The sequence below is a fragment of the Haemorhous mexicanus genome, chromosome 5 (genome assembly GCF_027477595.1).
Source record: "Haemorhous mexicanus isolate bHaeMex1 chromosome 5, bHaeMex1.pri, whole genome shotgun sequence".
Classification (NCBI taxonomy): Eukaryota; Metazoa; Chordata; class Aves; order Passeriformes; family Fringillidae; genus Haemorhous; species Haemorhous mexicanus.
In genome coordinates this window covers 16711877-16734900 of record NC_082345.1, presented here as the reverse complement: position 1 = coordinate 16734900, position 23024 = coordinate 16711877, and the positions used below count along the sequence as shown (strand labels likewise).

The following is a 23024-nucleotide window of genomic DNA, read 5'->3' as shown; positions in this document are numbered from 1 at the left end:
TAGCACAACACCTCCTTCAACAGCCTCTCCAAACTCAAAGTTTCAGAGCTTTAATTGAAAAGAGCCAGGGATGAAATTAAGCCAAAGGAACAAAAACTGAACCTGCATCAAAATTCCTTCAAGACTTTGAGTTAAGTCGTGTGCTTTAATCCAATGTGATTTCTTTAAACAGCAGAAGTGCTAATCGATGTAAAGGGAACATAAAGACTAGGTAGAAGTTCTGCAAAAATGATGACAAAAATATCCTCCAAAATGTAAATTGATGAATATTTACTTTGCAAATCAGACAGTTTTATCATGCAGTTGAAAAATTCATGTTTTCTGACCAAACTTTGGAATAAAACTAATTGCCTCAAGTTATAAATTAGATGGAACATTATGTTATAAATTCCAGCTAAGGAAAATATGGACTGAATCCTATAAAGATGTCAGTCCTAAAAGGCATATTTCTTAACCTTGAGGGGCACCTCATTAGCCAAGTGATTCAAACAGCAGTTGTGCCTGAAAGCACCTTTGTTTTTGTCACTAACACAAAGGTGATTTGGTCAGGGAAGTGGCAGGAGTTCCTAATCAACTGAGAAAAGCATGGGCAGAGAAAATTCAGGGAACATTAATGGTGGCAGACTGAACACACACCTGAAAGGAAAACACATTGGGATTGATGCTTTTTGCAGCACTCAGCATGCACTTGCAGGCCGTGGAACTGCTCCATGGACCTCAGGATATTGTCCTATCCCTTTGAAAGGCCTGATCTTGAATACAGGGAGCTGGTGCTTCAATTTATATGGACAAGACAATGAAACAAACAGAGGTGTCATAGTGCAATCCAGGCTAAGCTTTTTGTTAAGAACCTCTTTTAAACATGAATCTCAATTGCTTCTAGTTTTGTTATCATTTCCCATCTAGACACCTGTAACATTGACTGTGTTCGGAAAAGGATGGAGCAGAAGCTGCAAACTGCAATCAAAACATTGAGGAAATCTATTAATAAACAGCAATTTTACATTCAGTTTTCTGGGACAGAATATGAAGTGGCTCAGAAGCCAGCTAAAGCTACTGAAGGGCATGAAGCGTGCAGTACAGGGCAAGTACTGCAGGATGGAAAATGTGGTAAGTCCAAAGAGCTCGAATATTCAGTCATATCCCCCAAATCAAGCAGTCTGAAATTACCTTTTCCATGGTGGACCAGGGAGGAAATATCTGAGATAACGATTTAGAATTTAATGATCACTATTACTCAGCATATATGCATGGACTATGGATGGAATTCATTAGATGGTTGTAGGAAAACAGAAGTATAAATATGGATGCATTCCCATGCTGTCAGGTGGTAGGTATCAAAACCTGCTACAAGACAATGTTGGCAGTTAGTTCCCAGTTGCTCCCATCTTATCAAAATGTTTTCATATATATTTATATATTTATATATTTATTTATATTTTATATATTTACAATTTGGTAAAACAATAATATTATGTTTGCCTAGTTGCTGTATATTTGCTTTTATATCACCAGTGTCACTCTCCTCACCATCAAATAATCCATGATCCATGGATATGTTATATTTAATGTTCAAGAGGTCTAGTTAAAAAAAAAAGTACAGAAACCTATTTTATGTAAAATACCTAATTCCTTTAAGCCTTTTCCCATGTTATCAGGCTCTAGTGCTTTGCTAGGGACTGTGTGCTAATGAAAATTTATTAATGGCAGTTCTCAGCACTGCAAGCTTTGTAGTCACTTACAGACATCTTTGCAACATCAGCATACCTATTTTTCCAGCTTTTGAGATACCAAGCGATTTACAAGTCAAAAGAGGTCACATCTGATAGGTGCTTCCAGTGAGTGCGTTCAGAGGTAGTTGTCATCATATGGGAAGAGTGATATAGAAGCTGTATTTGAAAGGCTGTTGCTATCAGTATCTAGAAACTCAGACATTTTAACCACCTGTACCCAGCAGAGAAAAATATGAAATGCAGTTATGTGCCCTGTTGAAGCCAGTAAAGCACGTGTATTCATATCTGTATTTTGGATGCTGTGCCGCTTGGATATTTGAGTGGCAAGAGACAGAAATTATTACAGAAATTATTACAGGGAACACATTGCCCATGGAGAAATCTCTAGAACTGATCTCAGGGGACAGACTTTTTGTAGTCATCTGCCATAAAACCAATTGTAACTGCACCTGATATAAACTAAAAGCTCACACTTTATGCTGCACACTTTTTGCAGGACTGCTTTAATAAACTGCAAGTTACTATTTCAAGACTGCACCCAACTTTATTAACAACACATGAGTGACAAACACCTGAATGCACTACAAAACCATTTAATAGTTTAAACATTAGAAGCAGGACCTCACCCTGATATAAATTGACCTAAACCCCAGTGGAGATGAGTCTCTTTAGATCAGGCGAGGATCCTGGACTAACACATGCAAAACATGTGCCATTATAATCCTGGGGGCAAAGACATCCACTTTCTCTAAATGTTCAATCTTAGGGCAAAAAATGTGATCAAAGTGAACATCCTTACGTAGGCTCCCCCTTTGTATCCTCAGTTACCTGCAGCACAGGCACCTTCTATAGCGGAGAACACAAGCAGTGCATCCCATGCTCGCCAGGAACCTACCAGGACACAGAAGGCCAACTCACCTGTGAGCCTTGCCCCAGCAACGATGGCCAGGGAGTAGCGGGTGCCCGGAATGTCTCGGAATGTGGAGGCAAGTTGAACTTGATCGTAAAAGCTTTAGGTGTTGCCACACACACCCTGTGAGACAAGGAGGCTGAAAGAGGAGAGAGCCTGCCACAGTTCTGGCTTGTAAAGGTTATAGAAGAAATCCCTGTGCTCTTACAAGCAATGGATGGCTTGGCTCGGGCCACCCGCTCCCATTGCTGACAAGACTATGGGATCTGCTACAGCAGTGTGAATTATGGGATGGAAATGAGCAAGCCAAGCAAAACACTTTGTGCTTCACCTCAGGTATGGAAATACCTTTTTAGGACTTATCAGTGTATTGTGAGCCAAAAGGATGGATTGCTTTGGACTGGTATTGGTGAGTCTAATAATGAACCTGCTCATTTAGTGTTTTGCATGAGATGCAGCTTACCTGCTCTAATTAGCAGCAATTATCAATTTGAGATAGTTATGCTGCAGGGATCTGTAACCCTGACTCAGAACTAATGATTGCAATTTTCAGCTCTCCTTGAGTGTACTGTAACTTTTGGCAAGTGATGTAGCATCTCTGATTCAACTTCATGATTTATAAACTAAATTATAATGATGATAATACCTGGTGCTTCTACTGTAACTTGATCGTCTAAGTTTTTAAGATACAACTGTTTATTTTCTTTACCTCATTTCATTACAGACTATCAAAATCGAGTTTATAGCAGATAGATTATCTGACTTTGAAATAAATCTGTCCTATCTGCCACACAAGTTCTAACTTGAAAACTCATCTAGGTAATTTACATTACCGAGTTATTCAAGGATATCTAAAGAGAACACATGGCAAATATCACTTGAGAGACTGCTACTTTTTCCTATCTACTGAATAAAAAATAACTGCAGTGTCACCAGTCCAAACATCTGATAGATTTTGCTGATTTGCTGTATGAGGAACTATCAGACAAAAAATTTGAAACACCTGTGCATCTTTGCTATGCTGATTTGTATTTATCCATAACATAAGAAAAGCATATCAAAATACAGTCTGAGTTTATAAAGATTGACTATGGCATACTGACAAAAGCAGCAACACAGCTAGAAGAAAAAGACTTTTGTTTCAAGGCTTACATTGGAAATATTGTTCGGTACAACAACAAAAGAAGCCCTTTCTGATTATTTTTGCAGGGTGAATTTATCTCACAATGGTTATTGTCAGATAAAAACAGTCTGGTTTTCTGCTCAGATCTCCCCTTTTCCTCTGGAAGTGGCAAGAGAGATTATACTTTGGACTTCATGAATTTCCCTGTCAAAGATTTTATCAAAATTTGTGTCAGCACATGTGGCTTTGTTAGAAAGTCTGTACTGTCTGTACTCACTGCCAGTAATCAATAGTATTATTGCATCCTATCTTCCAGAGCAGAAATGGCTGTGCAGTAACCCATGAACTTTCACTGAAATCCTCCCTTCTAAATGTGAGGAATGTACATTCCACAAGTATGTCAGAGATTTTAAGTGCCTGTTGCGCAGAAATCACTTGTAGCTTCAAGTGAATTCCATGCTGCAGTGGGTTGCCCCTGCCTGGACACCAGGCACCCACCAAAGCTGATCTCTCACTGCCTTCCTCAGCTGGAGAGGGGAGAGAGAGGGTTAATGTTCACAACTTAAGGGCAGGGAGAGACCCCTCACCAAATATCAAACAGACTTGAATTGGGAAAATTCAGTGAATTCATTACTAATCAAAATCAGAGCAGGACAACGAGAAATAAAATATCTCCTAAAAACACCTCTTCTACACCCCTCCCTTCTTCCCAGCTCTACCTCCTCCCACCAGCAGCACAGGGAGATGGGCATGGGGGTTATGGTCAGTTCATGACACTGATTTTGTTCCTGCTGCTGCTCCAGCATGGGGTCCCTCCCACAGGAGACTTCATTAACTTCTCCAATGTGACTCCATCTCATGGGTAAGAGTTCTCCAATAAAAGTCACTTTTCCAGAGGGTCAGTCCTTCCGGCACAGCCTGCTCCAAAATAGGGCCCCACAAGGGTCACAGATCCTACCAGGAAACATGTTCCAGTCTGGGTTCCAGTAACCAGTTGGACCAGGCCAGGTAAATCAGTTTTGCTCCTAATAGCAAGAGCAAAATTGTCCTCAAATTAGTAACATCATAATATTTCTCTGAGGTCTGTGTCATAACAGCCAGTTTGTACAATCATATTCCAGCCAGCTGGGATGGGAGCACAAGGAAATCCTGGCGATCCTGACCCCACAGGTGTCCATAGGAGTTTGGCTTTTGTGGGGACAGAACTTGAACTTGGCTTTCCCTCAGGAGCTCTAGCTCATCCTAAGTACCAAAGTTCCTCACTCATGCCAAGTACCCAAAATAATGAAAGCCCCAAATATTTCCCAGCAAGCATCAGCATTCTTATGAGATTGCAACAATACCTAGAGCTCTCAAAATTTTTTTATTTTCAAACCAGTTGTTTCTGTCTGCTCTTCAGTTCTCAGGGAAGCTAAATTACAAAGTACTGGGATTAGGCAACCTCAGGGAATATGTAGCATCTCACAGTGCTGGTGTCCCAGTCCGGAGTGGTGTGAAGATACACATTCATCATTCATGCCACAATCTTGAAAAACCTGACATCCTGGTTCTCAGGTTCCCAGAGGAAAGTACTCAAGCTAGCAAGAACCAAGCCAAACAAATGCCTATCAGAAACTGCCTGGAGAGCAAGTTTGGAAACTTCTGTCAGTAGATTGATTCACAAAGCAATTTGCATTACACGAATCTCTGTTTCCTGGCACAGGAGCACATGACAAGCACTAGTTTATACAACTGCATGAAAAACTGCTGATGTTAGGTATTCTCGTAGATAAGGTGCTGGACTGCTACCATCTCATCTGGTAAACCCCATGATCCTCTGTCCACATCTCTAACTTGGAGGCACAAAAACTTGATTCATAGGCATGATTCAGTTCCATTTCTTCCTATAAAGTGCTTTGAAACAAAGAGATTAAAGACTTGGTGAAAGTACAAAGTATTCTAATGAAATCTTAATAGACCCCTTTCTAAAAAAAAAAAAAAAAAAAATTTAAAAATAATCCAAACAGAATCAGTTGCCAAAAAGCATATTATGAAACTGGTTCTATTTACTGGTGGTAGTTTTAGGAAGAAGATACAGGAATAATACAAAATATACAGGTAAGATTAGAATTTGATCTGCAGCTGTCCTGATGTCACATGATTAAGTGAAAGAAAGCCTTGCTAACTACTTGTGGGTGTTATACTTCATCCAGAAAAGTCAACACACTAATAGAGATGATAATTTTCAATTTCCAGGACAGTGTTCTCCTGGACACTACTCTTCAGATGGTTTTAAACCTTGTACAGTCTGTCCTCTTGGTACGTATCAGCCTGAACCAGGAAGGACCCTCTGCTTTCCCTGTGGCGGTGGGCTCGTGACCAAATACGAAGGTGCTGTTTCCTTTCAAGACTGTGAAACCAAAGGTGAATTCAAAATCCTTCCACAATTCATCTTCCTACATCTGGGCCTTTGGTTTATTATCATCAGTGCCAAGGGGCTCTTGAAGGCTCCAAAACAAACGTTGTTGCTGCATGGGCGTGTGATCAAGTGAAACGGTCCAGAAATCTGTAAACTGGGAAAGGCCTCCTGAGGTTGTGCAGGCTGAACAGGATTTATGGTTTTCTTTGGAATTTACCACAGGCAGGTGGGGGTCAGCACTGCTACTGGTAAGGGAATCAGCCCCACTGTATGGCAATAAATAACACAAACTTGGATTAGACAATGCTTTAGCTTTCATGTCCTGTATATTTTTATTTACTGTATCACAAAAACTAAACACTACAAAAGTTATATGAAGTTAAGGATTACTCATGGGCTAGGCAGAAACTGTAAGGGTGCAACGCCTTCTGTATTCCATAATGTCAACTTCCAGTGCCAATGCTGAAGAAGGAATCTGCCCAAATGCATTTTGGTTTAGTTACTGAAATGACATGCTGGCCCTGGCAAACAGACACTAATGGAAACCTCTCTCCTGCTACTGTGAAAATAATTTTTCTTGTTGAGGTGGATTTACATCCACTTCCATTTATTGCAAGTATGTTAAATACAGTAAGAGATACTTATCACCCATTTCTAGTTCACAAGGGTTTTGCTTTGGGCTTTAGTTGAAAGATTCTTTATAGTGGGAAATAGAGGGAGCTGCTGTCTTTTCTGCCTTTTATGGCCTAATAAGAATGCTGCAGACCAGGTATGTCCAGGGCAGAGGAAATCTCTCTGCACTAGAGGTTGCTACTTTTTGAAAATAATACACCTCCTACCTTGCAGTTCACTGTTCTCCTGGACACTACTACAACTCCACAACACATAGATGTATCCGCTGCCCTGTGGGAACATACCAGCCTGAGTTTGGTCAGAACTACTGCATCACCTGCCCTGGCAACACCAGTACGGATTTTGATGGCTCCACCAATGTCACACATTGCAAAAGTAAGTCACATTTATATCAGTGACACAGAGCATGTCTTTGGATCTGAACTGCAGCTCAAAGGTTGCATCTGTCAGGCTGGACTTCAGATTTGTATTTCCTCATTAGCAAATATCTGCTGCCAGAGGGAATAATAAACGTTGGGAAAACAATGAGGAAAAAAAGGTAGGAAAGTACCACTTGAGGCATATGAGTGGCTTCAATTTAATATTATTTCACAGAGTTACAGCTACAAGTTAAAAATACAGAGCCTTGAGTTTCCCAGATCCTGTAAGTTGTGTAACAGTGATGCATATTTCTCTGTGTCTCTGTAGAGCAGAATATCTTCTATCAGAGTAACTGCCATTTTAGAATAATTGTAAAATATCAGAAGATATGGTCATGCATGTTGCAACTGCCATGTATCACTTATGAGAGTGAGATTTTCTTGTAGGCTTTTTTTTAGTACTCAGCCTTCTATCTTAAAAATTTTAAATATCGCCAAGGATTTCAGTACAGTTTTATTTGATCCTTTGTGAATGACTGATTATTTTAGGCAAGCTTTTTTTTTTCATCTTTACCATGCTAATTCAAGAGAATGTTCCTATAATAATTAAGCAATGTCATCTAACTAACTATTCATGTGCATATCTCCTGTAAGTTTTTAGTCTGATTATGTGCCACGTGTTTTATAAGCCCTTCACAATTTCTTATGTCATTTGAGTAAACTATATATTTGTATGGAATTTGAAGAGGTTTTCTGATTTTCCTGTAAAATAAAACCACCCTTTTTACTCTGCTGTCTTAGGTCATCTCAGTTTTCAAGACAGTTTCTGACCTTGCATACCATTTGGGGGTTGTATTAAGCAAAATATTTAAACATATTTCTAATTTTATGTGGATGAGTAGTCCTGGGGAGATCCAGCTTAAGTAACTTGTGCCAAATTCAATATGATTTTTGAAAACTCAGAAAGAAAAACTGATCCGTCAATGGAAATCCTTTATTAAGTGGTTTAATCTAAGATGTAGCAAGGCAGATCTGTAATTAAGTAAGGCCAGCTGATGGGACCAGCACTCCCATTCAGCTAAAGCCAATTAAAAACCAAGTAAGTTAAAGCAGAATATATTCTGCATGTCAGCACAATATCCATGGTAACCACAACGGGATCATGTTTATTTACCTGCATTTCTCAAGCAAAGTTAAAGCTGCCTGGATGAAGCATTGAATCAGGTCCTGCACGGGAGATTAAGGTTTTGCAACCAGCTGGAGCAACCTCGTGGATCAAATATTCCTTTGAAGCTGGAGAATGTGTGCATTTCTAAAGCCACAAGGATGAGTTTAGACTTGCTCATGACAGATCCAGAAAAACACCTCAGATTAATTTATCGACTAACATAATTACTTATTTATATCTCTCCCCAGACCAGCACTGTGGAGGAGAACTGGGGGACTACACTGGCTACATTGAATCACCCAACTATCCTGGAGATTACCCAGCTAATGTGGAATGCATTTGGAATATAAATCCACCCCCAAAGAGAAGAATACTCATCGTAGTACCCGAGATATTTCTCCCAATTGAAGATGAATGTGGCGATGTTTTAGTAATGAGAAAAAGTGGTAAGATGCCAGATATGGGTTATATTTCCTGCAAACTGATGGAGTGAATAGTTCATATTGGAGGGATGACTTTCTTCAGTGTAGCCAGTGTTTCTAAAAGGTTTCTTGAATGCAGTGGCACAGCAAGTTAGAACACTACCAATAACAGTTAGTAGTGTGATATTAATTGTTCAAGTTTATTGTCTGAATCACAAAGCAGTTAATGGGCTTCTGTCTGGCCCAGTTATCACATGGGATAAATCACTGCCATTCTAGAAGTCAACAATGATAAATTATATTTGGAGAACTATCTCTGTAATCTAAGCAAACTGTGTTCTCGCTCATCTTTTGTAAATATATATATATATATATGCTGCAGTTATTGCTAAATCTGGGCAGTGTGTTGGTACAACTGACAATCTCAAGAAATCCAAAGTTATCCTGCTTTTCTGTGGATTGGAGGGTGTGCACTGTGTCTTTGATTATTAATTTAATTCAACAACTTCTAAAGTTAAGATCCCGATGAAATGCACTCCTCTTTTGCACTGGAGGATGTGGGCATCCTTCTGGTGATTTGTTGCTATACCAAGAAGCACCAAACATGAAAGGCGACTGTTCATATGCAGTTTTTGTTCAAAACAGTGTATTTACTCACAAAAATGGTGTCTTTTATTTGCTAGAACAATTTTCACAATTTTTTATCCCTGAGGGCCTGTATTGACATCTCTGTACATCAGAAGGAAGACACTTGGTCACTATAGATGGAAGGAAATTATACCTGTGCAGATGAGCTTTTTTAAAAGCAAACACTTACTATAACAAAACACAGAAGTTGTCTTTCTGGCCCCAAACTGTGGTTCCAACAGTGCCCAAAGCCAGTCACATCAGGGTAAAGTTACACTTCAGACATGATTTGCCCTTAGTGAAGCTGTGTTGGCGGTCACCAACCATCTCCTCGTATCCAGGTTAACTCTTCGGTGGATCACTGACTCTGCAGTGTGTGACAGTCTTTTCTTCAGAATTACCATACCAAACATTACATTCTGATTTTATTGTGTTTCTATTTATAAGTGGTTTATTGCTACCAGATGAACTCCCCAAACTAGCCATGTGAGGGGCTGGCTACCATGTCTGCCATCTGGCTGGCATGTAGCTCACTTGTCCTTACCTGTCTGGGACAAACATATGGGCATTCTGGGATACAATGCTAGAGTAGTAAAAAAAATTAATATTGACAGTAGTTTTAAACATCAAAAATTATACCTTTATGGAAAAACCTACTTCTCTTTATAGGCAAATAAGGACAACATCTGTTCTGTCACAAAAAGCTTCTGCTGTCAGGAATATGTCAGCTGAGAAGTGTCCTGTCAGTTTGACGTCTCTGACCCCTAGATGAGGAAGGGTGCAAAAATTATGATATAAAGAACATCATTTAATTTTATTTCTAGCTTCTCCTACTTCAATTACTACGTATGAAACATGTCAGACCTATGAGAGACCTATTGCATTTACCTCAAGATCAAGGAAACTCTGGATTCAGTTCAAGTCAAATGAAGGAAACAGTGGCAAAGGATTTCAGGTCCCCTATGTGACTTACGATGGTGAGAATGGAATTGGTTTTCATCTTTGTGTTATATCTGTAATACGGAAAATTTTCCTTTAGAATCTCTCTTACACTGCTTGCAGGGATAGAAGAATGAGGGAAAACTTCATGCGTCTCATTTAATTTGAGTTGTAAAGACTGTGAAATAACATACATATAACATATATAAGGTTTGAAAAGTTATTTTGTATCCCTGTTTCTTCATCTCTAGAGTGGAGATAATACAACATTATTATCTGGAGGGAGTAGTTTTTTGAGGATGTAAGTATTTATCGGGATAATTCAAAACCACTGTTATAAAGAAATAGAGAATTTTAAGGTGATTAAATTAGAATACAGCAACCTGAGAGACACTGAATAATTAACTGGATACAAAATTTCTCAGCTCTGTCTTCAAGAGGAGGTCTAGCTCATGTCTGACTATTGCCCTCCCAAAGGATGTCGCAGTCACTCACCTGATCTTTATTTTTCAGAAGATTACCAACAACTAATAGAAGACATCGTTCGAGATGGCCGATTATATGCATCAGAAAACCATCAAGAAATTCTAAAGGTAAGAAATTTCTGCTCTCTTTGAGGCCAACCAAGAATTCTTTTTCCTAAGCATTTTCCTAAAATAATTCTCAATACCTTGATACAGTCATTATATTTAAAGCTCAAGGGTGACCCCAAATTCCATTCTCTGTGTTCTGAGGTTTATGCTGGTATTTGAAGCAGCCCAAAATCAAGTAACTGGACTGGGCTCAGAACATGCTTATGTCCTTTGTGGAAGCAGGAACTAAATGAAATATATGCTAATATGATTAATAAGATTGTATGTTCAAAAAATTAGTCAGCCAAGAATGAAGGACCTATTGTTTGAAGAGCCTTCTTCAGCCTTAGTCTGGCATTTAAATGTTTAAATGACTCATTAAGTTTGCTGTGCATTAAAAAATGTTTTCCAAAGATACAAGCAACACCTGTAACAACTAACTAATTAAAACTGAAAAATAAGGCTGGTCAGAGGGCAAAATTGAGCCGTGTAAATGTAGGGCTTGGAAGGACAAGAGCTGAGGAAGAGCCAGCTCCCTTGGCCATCCCTGCCCAGCACTGTTGTCTCTCTCCAGCTTTTGGGTTGCTCAGGTCCCAGCTGCAGTGCACAGTGCCAGGCGCAGGCTCAGCTGAGGCTCTGAATTAAGGCTTTCCCAAGGTACATGAGAAGGTCCTTAGAAAGCTCAGCATCCCCAAGGACCAGCCTTGTCTCCCATCCATGGAGGGAAGGCCAGGACAGCAGCATGGAACAGGTGGGAAGGACAGTCAGAGGCAGCTTGCAGTTCTAATGCAGACATCTGCAGTTTGTGGTTACTGCTCCTTCCAGGAGCCCTGCAAAAAGCATCCAGCACAGCAGGCAGACTCATCCCTCTGAAACTCCACTGCAATATGGAGCAGTTTCCTTACACTCTTTTACCCAGACCCAAGTTTTGCAAAACAGATCTGACTGTTCTTCAGTTTTGAAACCTATGCAGACACTAAATTCAAATCTCGCTTTTATCTAATATATCTGTGTTGTCTTCCATAGGACAAAAAACTGATTAAAGCTCTCTTTGATGTACTGGCACACCCTCAAAACTATTTCAAGTACACAGCACAAGAGTCAAAAGAAATGTTTCCAAGATCATTTATAAAGCTACTGCGATCGAAAGTTTCCAGGTTTCTACGACCATACAAATAGTCTGGTGGTATTCAATTTTTGGTTACTTTGCATTCCTGTCAAATACTGTCTTTCCTCCATAGTAGAAACATTTGCTGATTTGAAAGCTCTTTTTCAGTCTTTGTTCACAATTGTTAATGAAGAACACCTATAATGTTTTATAATTGTAAAAAGTCAATGTTTTGAATGGGATTCTTACTAAAAAAAAAAAAAAATTATGCATCCCTGAGTACATCTAGTTGTAGATCCAAATTTGTGTCTGCACTAGTGTATCCTCACTTTTCATCTGAAATATCACTATGTAAAAATATTCTTTCTAACTTTTTATTTTTCATCAACAATAACTTTTGTCAAAAAAAGGAGGAATCTGTTCAAATATGATTAAACTACCTGAAGATAAGTTCTGTTATAGAAAGAAGTATGTAGTATAAATAATACTTGGATTTTGAATTGCACTTGAAGTTTATATTTTAATCTTTAGAAGAAAATGAAACAATCTAAATTGTGTTATTTCTCATTTGTGGCTTGGTGGAACCTCTGTCCAAGTAGAAATCAAAAAGGAAAAAAAAAAGAAAAAAATGTATAATTTTGTTTTATGAATTACATGAGATTGAGTCCCATGCCCTGATGTCCTAATGTTTTTATCTATCCTCTTCTAAACTTCCTTAGAGGTTTGCCACTGTCAATTACTTAATTGAAACAGATTTAGCTCTGGATTTCCATGTATCAGTCGGTCCCTTTAAAGACATTTACAATAGGATATGTGAGAAATGAACAACAACATTAGTAGTCTTGGTTTTCTTTCCATTAACAGAGCACCTAATTAAGTACAATATATAAATATATACTTCTATTTGTGGGTACATTAGTAATGTTATCTCTAGTTACTGTAAATATTATTCATGCTTAAATCTTTACTCCCACACACCCTATTTACTCATATCTATATGGAACTTTGTGTAGACAATTAAATGACTTCTCCAAGTGCTTGTCACTTCTATTAATACCCAACTGAAGCCTTTTGAGGTTTTATAATACTGGATAATGGTTTACTCTGGGACAATCTCTTTCAATATATATTATTCCAGGAAAAATAGCATCAGTGGAGGTGCAACTGCTGCCCAGTAAAGGGTAAGCTGTTGCCTCTCCCTTGGGAGCCCCCCACATGCAGACAACAGAGTCACCCTCAGGACAGCACACGTGGGAGGAGCTGCTGCTGGACCTGCTGTTGCTAAAACACTGGGAACACAGCTGTGTCCAAGGCCTAGATTGTCAGGGGCTCAGGGGTGAACAGGACACGGTTTTGCAGAAGAGTTGGAGGGCAGGTTCTGTGTTTGCAGAGACCTGGCTCTCCCTTTTATCCCACTGTAGCCAAAGTGCCCATCAAGCACAGGGACTGCAGGAGAGCTTTAGCCTTGTGCTCAGGCCCTGCTGACAGAGTGACTGTGGGTTTGCCATGATGATAAATCCTGGGTTTCCTGCTGTTTCCTGGCACAGAAGCTAAATCAAATGGGAGAGGAGCCTTTATTTTGTATTAGTATTTCAGCCTCTTTCCTTTTCAGTCCCTTCCTCTTGTGTATCATTTTCCCTTTTGATTCTACAAGTTGATTAAATGGAGAAATGAACTCTCTTGGCAACACCCTTTCAGAAAAAGACTAACACACAGTTTTGCTTTGCTGCTTTTTTTTGTTTTGCTGACTAGCCTGTAGTTTAACATGTATTTGGATGTTCTCAAAGACATGTATTCGGGGGGTTGTGGTTATCTTCTGACACTTTCTTTTTGTCCTTGAGTAAGTACTGCTTAAATTTACACAGTTGGTTTCTGTTGACTACAGTGGTTGAATAGTCCATTTCTATGAGAATACACTTTAAGTATTCTGTTGAGTTTTTCTACTTAACCATCTTGTAATTTTTCTTGCCTTCTTCCTTTTCTGTTGAAGAATATAATTTTTTTCTTTCTATGCCTGAACAGCCTGACCTTATAGTCTAACTTTTTTTTTTCCCACTCATGGAGCTCAGATCTTTGGTAAGCTTTCTTTTTAATATATACATTAACCCTTGTTTAAAAATGTCACTTCTCCATAAAAGTCCTTTGTTAAGGGCTGTTAAACCTAACTTTTTCTTGAGGATGTGAAAACTACTTTTCTTTATGATTCACCAACATTCACAAAAAAAGAAAAAAAAAATTAATTTTTTCTTTAACAGTAGTCATTGTACAAAAAAAAGTTCTTAAAAAGCAAAAATCTTTTCAGGTACTCAATTATGCAGGAGTATATAGCTAAAAAACTACTGTAGCCAAAGAGTAGTTTGAAGTCTGATAGGTTAATCAGTTTTATTCAGATCCATTAGAATGAGTCAGAATTGCAGCCATTCTACTGAAAGATATGAAGGAAAATATATGAAAAATATGGTGAAAAATAACTTCCTCACTTGGCAAATGATTTACAGTGATCTTTAGCATTTCACACTTGAGCAAACAAACTTCAGAACCTGGTACTGTACACTGAGTTTAGTAAAATCCTTGCTAAAATTTTTGTTTAACAACCAACATGTTTGGATGTAGTACCATTGTATGTCAGACTCCAGAAACCACTGGCAGCACTGTAACATTCTCCAGGTTCCAACCAGTGCCAGAGAGAAACTATAACAGGGACATGTCCCAGTTCTGGCCACTGGTAGTGGGACCTCAGTAGAGCTGTGAGAGGTGAATACAGGCAAGGGAAATTGCATTTGGCTCTGGGACCACTTGCCCTGACTTAAAACCACACTACAAAAAAGCAGAGTTTTGTCCAGTTCATCCTGACAGACAACCTGAGAATGAGGCTGATATTCCCCAGAGCCAGGGCAGGGACTCCACAGTCAGGACAAGGCACTCGTGAACTTCTGAGGCAAACACAGGCTTTGTGTTGCTGAAGGAAGGTGCTGAAAGAAAGAGAATAATTTGACCCTCAAAAGTTGACACTTGAATGCTTTTGAACATAGAGGGGTTCATATCTGGTATATTCAGGAAATGAGTCAGGCTTGAGTGCTTGCCACTCTGCATAGAAATGCTCTGGATGTACAAATTTCTAATGAAATAAGTAATGACAAGTGGTATATAGGGCAGTCTTAACTGGTTTCAGTTGATTTGAAAAACAGCATAGAATTTTTATATCAGCTCTAGAAGCTAAAAATTCTTTGACTTTCCTACTAGATTTACAATTACAGAAACTGGCAGTCACCAAATAGGAGGTGAGTTCAGCTCTTCATCTGTTGGTGAAAGATGCCTTCATTGTCAAAGTCAGAGAACCTGTTGCTACTACACAATAACAGCACAACAACAAAGAACGTTTTCTTCTGCAGATGAGACCTATACACATTTGGGAATCAAAACCATACAAGGAGAAATACAGCTGCCTTTAAGCAAGCCAGCTTCATTAAGGTGGCAGAATATAACATTTTGGCTTTTACCCTGAATGTTAAATACTTCATTTGAACATACCAATAAATACAGCCCTGTATCTGTTCTTGCAGAATTACACATTGTCTGCAGGACAGATGGAACAACACATTTATGTGTTAATATAGGTAGACTGAGGAAGTGCCCATTTGTGATTGCCCAATTCCATGGCACAAACAGAGCTCTTTATTTTCAATTTGCAAATGCCTGTAAGCTTAAAAGCTGCACCTGCAGCACTTACCATTTTAAGCCTCTCTTTCTGCTTTAAGTAGTGCACTTATTTTTAGTGAGGTGGTGGTGAATCATCCCTAACCATTCTCACAGGCCACCAGATCACTGCCTGCACACCTGCTGCAGTCCAGGACACTGCAGCAAACACAAGTTGCTCATCAAGCCCTGAGTTATGCCTTGAAAGTTCTGAGGACACACAGGTGCCTCTATTTGTCATTCGAGCACAGGGAGCAGCAGGATTCTGTGTTCAGTGCATTGCTGCCTCTTCTGCCACACTGCATCTTGCCTTCAATAACAAGACTTATCCAGCCAGGAGATTTAGCTTGCTGAAACTGGATTTAAAATAACTGAATAATAACTGAAGTCTTTCTTTCATCCCATTTTCTTGCTCTGTCTTCCTTCTTCCATCATACATTAGATTTTTACCTAAAGACCAGTTTTTCAAAAGAAATTTATTTCCTCATTGTGCCACCCCCATAGAATAAAGTTATGACTACTTATAATTTAGACTAATCCTTTCTACACAGCAGCTTCATTCTAGAGTAAGCTTACTTAAAAGTAAGTAAGCGTACTTAAAACTAGTTTACCTTGTAAGCCAGGTTTAGTTTAGTTTAGTTTTAGACTAGCTTAAATAAATACAGGATTGGTCAGAGAATTTTCAGAGGGTCCACATTTTGAGTTGTCAGCAGGTTTTAAAGAGCACAGCTCACCCGAAATCCTGTCTGTGAGCAGAATGCAAGGATGCTGCCACATGAGTGAGAAACATCCTTTACATGTGTTCATCATTCCAAAAGGACAGTCAAAACTCACCCTGTGCCTTTTTATAAGCCTGCCCAACAGATTCAAATCTCTCAGATCAGTTTTACCTATAAAAAACCCAGTTTTAATCTTGCAGATAGCAGGTTAGAACTTCAGGAGCAAAAGTAGTGCTGTGATTCTTACACAGGGTCTGCTGACAGGTGTTTGACAGCAAAACTCACCTGCTCTGTGACAGCTCCCATGTCTGGACTCTAAATATCATTGAATGTTCTTACAAAGTTAGCTTGAGTAAAATCTTCAACAAATGGACCCAGTGGAAAATTTCTCAGCCACCTCAGGGGTGTGGATGATTTCTTAATGACGGAAATTAGTGACACACACAGTTCATTATATCTGTATCATGAGTTCAAGGAGTTGCATTTTTTCATAGTTTAAAACCACTGATTGATAGGAATGGGAGTAAGTGGAGGACTTCTTATAGAATCTCAGTACTTTGGGACTTTATTGAAGTAGTTTTCTAGAATGACAGACTGTTTTAAGCACTTGGGAAAAGGAATATTTTCTTCCAGAAAAATTTATGGAAGAAGGGAAATTTCTGTAAGGTACTATGAACTTACTCCTCAGCGAAAGACTTGGATTCAAAGACAAGACTTGTACTTTATCTCTCATCTGAATAGAAGCAGAGTGGAACATCAGCAACCTCAAAAACCTGTTATCTAAGGATCTGAACATATACAATTCCAGTTTGTTATTTCATTTATTTATTCTTTCATCATAAAGCTTTTAATCTATAAAATTAATATGTAATATACAAGAGTAAAATGTACAGAAGTACCTTTAGATCTAATAATTTAAACCATCTGTATTCAGAGAGCGGAGATAACAAGTTTAAAGATATACAAACAATTGCAATTCAATTTTCTCAATATCTAGAAAAAAGTGGCTTTGATTAATTAAACTTTATTTTAATTATTGTGAAGATATCTTTTTTAGAGTTTGTTTTTGTTACTTTTTTAATTAAAATTATTTTGTAAATATTGTTTTCTATGTTTTATAACTTAGAAAGGCCATTAATTTGCATTGACAGCAGCAGGGTCTCAACATGTTGATAATAAAGATACTTTAGGAGACTGGGGTGGATGTGAGGCAGTTGCCAGATTTGTCATTCCAGATTACAGGTCCTGTTATTTCTTCAGTCTCACTGACATGACAGGAAGAGTTTTCTGGGGCACTTTAACATTTAAACAGAATTGACTATAAAGTGTCATTCTAAAGTGCTTCCCATTTTCATAACATAAAAAGAATATGTATCCTAAAGTTAGTGCTGGTTCTTCTTCCTTTGTTAGGATAAGAAACAACACAGAACTCAGAAATAAAAGGGAATTTAATAGATTACACACATGGATAGTGGAAAGACAAGGAAAGCTGTGGGATCTCTATGCTTGTCGGGAGCAGTGGAAGTGATAAAACCTCACATTGGATCAGATCACAGAGCCTTTTTTAGCCAAAACCACTGAGGCCAGTGGTACTTTCACATGCAAAAAAAATCATTATGATCATATCCAGCACCAGTTTAAGCAGGAATTTCTGGCAGGCTGCGTTTCAGGGGGAAGCACACAGAGTGGAATACTGGTTTCTGCATCAATTTGCTCCATGTAAACCACTGTGCAGGAGTGAGATTTAAAACTGAACTGTTGTAGATGCTGCTGGTATTTCTAAGCTTTATTACCAATGTAAATTGTGTACAAACAGCTATTTCCATATGAAATGTACAATAATAGTTTAGAGCAAGGATAGTGAATAACTGTACAAAATTTGATACTTAGAAAATAAAACACAGTGCTAAGCTTTACCAATATTTTAACAATTCTGTCAGATTTATAGTAGAAAATGTTGCTGTAAATGTACCTTATAAGAAAATACATTTCCTTTTGCCTCTGTACATTAATAGCTTTGATTTCTATGTCAAAGTTAAAAATGAAGCATGTAATAAAATTTTTGTTAAAATCACTTTCATAATAAACATAAAATGGAACGGATACCCCTGCCTGCCATTTATTTGTGTATAGGACAAAGCTTCTTGCACAAGTGTGGACAAGAATCATAAGAGAACTTCTCTTTTTTGATAGCATTTACATATTTTGGTCTAATTTTCATCCTTAAGCAACAGAGCTTTTTCATCAAACTCCTGGAGTTTGTGGGGCACTGACAAGAGTTCCTTCTAAACAGGCTTCAAGGAAGTTTTTCAAAGAAGATATCCTGGCTACAGTGAAGGACTACATGACTAATATCTCTCCAAGACTTTTAACTACTTGTTAAACTAACTCTGGTGTTACCATGTATAGCTCACGCAGCTGCCCTTTGTCACAGCCCTCTATTGAGAAGCAGCCTCAAAGAAAGAGGCAGGAAGCTCTCAGGTTCAAGCATGGCATGTGTCATTCTGCTGCTATCCTCAAGTAAGCAGTTCAGCTCATTAGGAGAAAGCATTTATGATGTGATAGTATCAGCTTTGCTGATTTTATATATTTATATATTCATTATATAAATACTGTTGGTATGACTGATGACTCTTGGTGTCTGGCAGGTTTGAAAGGCATCAGATAACTGACTGCAAAATATCAATTACTGCCTTTTTCAGCTGGTAGGAAATCACTCAGGTAATATGGCAGCTATCCTCACTGCATTCCAAGAAGATACATCACTTTTATGGGCCTACAGATGTGCCATATGAAATGGCACCCAGATGTCCTTGTGGCTTCAGAGCTGTAAATGAGTAACAAGAAAGCCAGCTCCTATCAAAGACAGAAAAGCTTAACCTCAAAGTTCCTAATAGTAATTGGAAATCAAGTTGATTACTGGTAATGAAGTATCTGTGCACAAGGACAAAATCAGGAATGGGAATCCGGGGAGGTCCCAGCTGACTGGAAGCTGGCAAACATTGTCTCTATTTTCAAGAAGGGCAAAGAAGGAGGACTCCAGAGACTCCAGGCCTGTCAGTGTCACTTCAAGTGCCTGGGAAAATAATGGAAAAGGTTATTCTAGGAGTTATTGAAAAACACCTGGGGGACCACCCAGGCATCAGTCACAGCCAGCATGGCTTCATTAGAGGAAAGTCCTGCTTTGTCAAACTGATTGCTTTCCAAACAAGAGTAAAACAGGCGATTTTATAACAGCCACTTAAATTTCAGCAGTTGTGACAGTCTTCATTTGAATACAAGATTTTCATTTACTAGAACAGGCATTGCCTGGTGTAAATTGCAGAGGGGTCCATTCTCAATTCCAATCTTGCCATTACTTCCCAACAAGTATACAAAACGTAACAGCCTAAGGAACAGCACTCTGGCACAACCCAGAAGGTAAGTGAAGGCAGGCTGGGCATAGAATATTTATTCTTCTTTTATCCAGGAATCAACATCAACCAACTCCTGGTGTCACAAAAAGGGCCTATCCTGTACAACCACTATAATTGGCTATTTTTGCTTCTCAAATACAATATCTAAATGGGCAGTCAGCACAGGATGAGGTATGCTACACTCCAAAAGCACTTCTTAACATGTAGAATAACAGCACCTCCACCTCACTTGTGTTTGTAGAACAGTATTCCTAAATAATGGTCCAACCTTTTATAAAAGTAATATATTATACAGCATGCTATGTATGCCTAAAGACTTGGGAAAGGGAAGAACAGAGATCTCTCTTTGAAGGCACCCAAGCAGCTGGTGAAAAACTGCTCCACAGCAGAGGCTGTGGAGGTACGGCAGGACTGAGGGCAGCATGTTGGATTGCCTACCTGGACACAAGATCCTTGGAGCTGCCTGACAAGGTGTTTTTTCATTGTTGTACCCCCAGAATAAAGGCAGCCTCCCTCTACCGCAGAACTGCATGAGCAGTGGGAGAGTATCTTTGAGAGTAAAACACCTGCACTTGTCAGCGTATGTTATATTATGTGCTTGTCAGCACATAATGTGGGTGCAGTAAATTTGTGTCTTTGGGGAAAACACTCAGGGGAAGTATTGTTTGTGCCAGACAATTTGTTTGGTTTATTTTCCTTCACACACATATCTCTTGCCAGACTTAGAGAGGAGGCTGAGTCCAACCTGCTAAGATCACTCATCCACCTGCTGGGTGTTCTCCGGAGCCCTTTCCAAGCTCCACACTCACATTGGGCACCCATTCCAAGGTGAAAACATGGGTTTCCCTCCTCACTCAGGTGACCATCCAGCCACACAACAGGACAGCACAGTCCCACTGTCCCAGGGTAGCCAAAGTATGGGATAGACCTCATACAGACTTCAGCTGGCAGGTGGGTGTTGCAAAACATTCCCAAAAGTTGTACCTGTCCACAAAGCAAGCAGGCAAAAGCTATACACGACTGCTTTTTTGATGCAGAAGAATATATTTTCCCTTCTTAAAACAGCCTTCTTACAAACCTCTCTGAAATTTTAAACTCACATATACTGCTATGATAAAATATTTACAGCAAATTATGTTCTTATCATCTAAGCCCGAAACACAGCTTTCCATGCTCTGAAGTTCTAGTTTTACAATTGAGAAAGCTGTTGACTTGAAACCAAATGGTTTATTTTAAAACATATTACAGGTTTATTTTAAAGTGCACCAAAAATATGTCCCTTTATCTCCTTCTGACTGTGATGTTAAGGTCTCTTGTGTCCCTTATATCCTTACCTCTCTTAAGGAAGTTTCCATGGCATGATGGCAAAGAGGAAGGTTCTAATGTTAAACAGCAGGAATGTGAAGTGAGGAATGCACATCAGATCTATTTGGACGAGACAGCCATAAACATTTGGAATGAAGCCACAAACTGCCAGACTCACAAAACTTTGAAAAATTCTAGTTGTGTTTGTTGGGGACAAATGCTACTTCACATATGGTAACTCATGATAAATTTCTGCTGCAGACTGCTGCAGGGTAGGAACTAAATGTGGTGGTGGTGGATAAGTCATGGAGTGACAGAGAGGCTCGAGGGCTCCATGGGGTGGCTTCCTATGGATAGTGCCAGAAGGCTAAATCCTCTTATTTTAGACTGGGGTAGTGCTAGTAAGAGCAGCCTTGCTGGGACTTTTTTGCATTCTCTGTGAATTCCTATGAAAAGTAACCCATTAAATTCAACCAGCACATTGCCTGAGTAAGGGCTGCACTGTTCAGGCACTGTGAATCAGCCACTCTTCCTAAGGAAACAATCAGAATAAAATACTGTGGTGACTTTTCTTTACAAAGATTGTCTACAAACCCCTGCTTTCATAAGAGGCTGGCAGTTTACTGGGCTGTGGCTCTGGCTTCCATCAGAGCAGGACGGACTGCTCCTGCAAGCCTCACGGTGCTTGAAGCAGTGGTAGGACAATGGTGAGTGCTGGCCCTCGCTCCCTGCTCCAGGAATTACTGCTGTCATGAAAAACCAGCAAAAAAGTAAAACAAGCTGCCAAGCACAGCAGCTGAGCATTTAGGTAAGTGCTGGACAAAGTCAGGGATGAGCCCACTTACAGTCTCCTCTTACTATCAGTGATTCTCACTGTGTCTTATTTATTACTTGGAATTTATCAGCAGCAGCTCCCAGACCTAAAAACTCACCCAAACATCCAGCCAGCAGCCACAACTCCCATCCAAAGTGATGTGGAAGCACAAACAAGCAGTGAGAAGGCAGCTGCCAACACTTGGTGAGAAAAAGAATTATGTAAATCTCATGTTCGAACAGGATCACATTCCCCTTGCCTCTAGACAGGGCATGACCACTGTGGCACTACTGAACAAAAACATGAAGACACCCTAAACTTTTCCTCCTTGGTCTGTCTAAGGAAAAATACTGATTTTTTTTTTCTTTTTTTTTAAGGTAAGTAAAAGATTTGAGTTAACGACGTAACATGACAAAGACAGAAGTGAGGGAAGGGTGGTCTTTTCAGTAAGCAAGGTCCCCAGAAGGCCTACTAATAAATGGTCAAACTTCCACATTTTACAATACTAGGGCAAGATCAACACCACAGCCATCCTCTTTTCCCAAACCACAATATTAGCAAAAATATGCTGAAACTCAGGGTAGCAGGGTGGGAACACAGTCAGGGAACACTGGAACTCCAACTATTTTTTGATCTTCTGCTGTTTAATCAGGGAGGTCTCCTTAGAGACATCCTAGTGGAGCCTTTATGCTGAGGAAATGTGGGAACACAGCACATGGTGAGGCACGAAGTCTCAGGCAAAGAGGAAAATTTGCCTGCATTTACTATTCAGATAGCCAGCCTGGAGATTTGAGTTAGATCCTCAGCTGCTGAGTGCTGATGTATAGTTACAGCACGAAGGCACCATTTATAATCTTTTCCTACTCCCTCTCTGCCTGGCCAACCTATTGTAGCCCTTTAGTTTATAGACCTTCTTCCTGAATAATTCTGTGATTATGTGGAGGAAGGGATTGTTGCTACTCTTGGGTAGTTACAGAGGAACACCAGTCCAGCAACACTAGACAGGGCAGAGAGCTAAGAAGTATTTCTTCAACATGGCACGTTCTCCACTGACTGTAGTCTCTGAAAGTGAAGCTTTCTTG

At 39.3% G+C, this 23024-nt stretch overlaps 1 protein-coding gene across 3 annotated transcripts in view; it reads left to right on the top strand.

The window, feature by feature from the left end:
* The window catches only part of SCUBE1 (signal peptide, CUB domain and EGF like domain containing 1), a 190841-nt gene extending 174627 nt beyond the window's left edge, over positions 1 to 16214 (top strand). For 2 of the 3 annotated variants that reach the window (XM_059846144.1, XM_059846141.1), the window contains 8 exons: positions 907 to 1110; positions 2558 to 2719; positions 6002 to 6169; positions 7011 to 7172; positions 8573 to 8770; positions 10198 to 10350; positions 10826 to 10905; positions 11911 to 16214. In XM_059846144.1, coding sequence (XP_059702127.1) covers positions 907 to 1110; positions 2558 to 2719; positions 6002 to 6169; positions 7011 to 7172; positions 8573 to 8770; positions 10198 to 10350; positions 10826 to 10905; positions 11911 to 12063 — 1280 coding nt within the window. In that variant the 3' untranslated portion in view covers positions 12064 to 16214. The remainder of the gene's footprint in view (positions 1 to 906; positions 1111 to 2557; positions 2720 to 6001; positions 6170 to 7010; positions 7173 to 8572; positions 8771 to 10197; positions 10351 to 10825; positions 10906 to 11910) is intronic. The other variant, XM_059846142.1, reaches the window with a different exon arrangement.
* The last annotated feature ends 6810 nt before the right edge of the window (positions 16215 to 23024 follow it).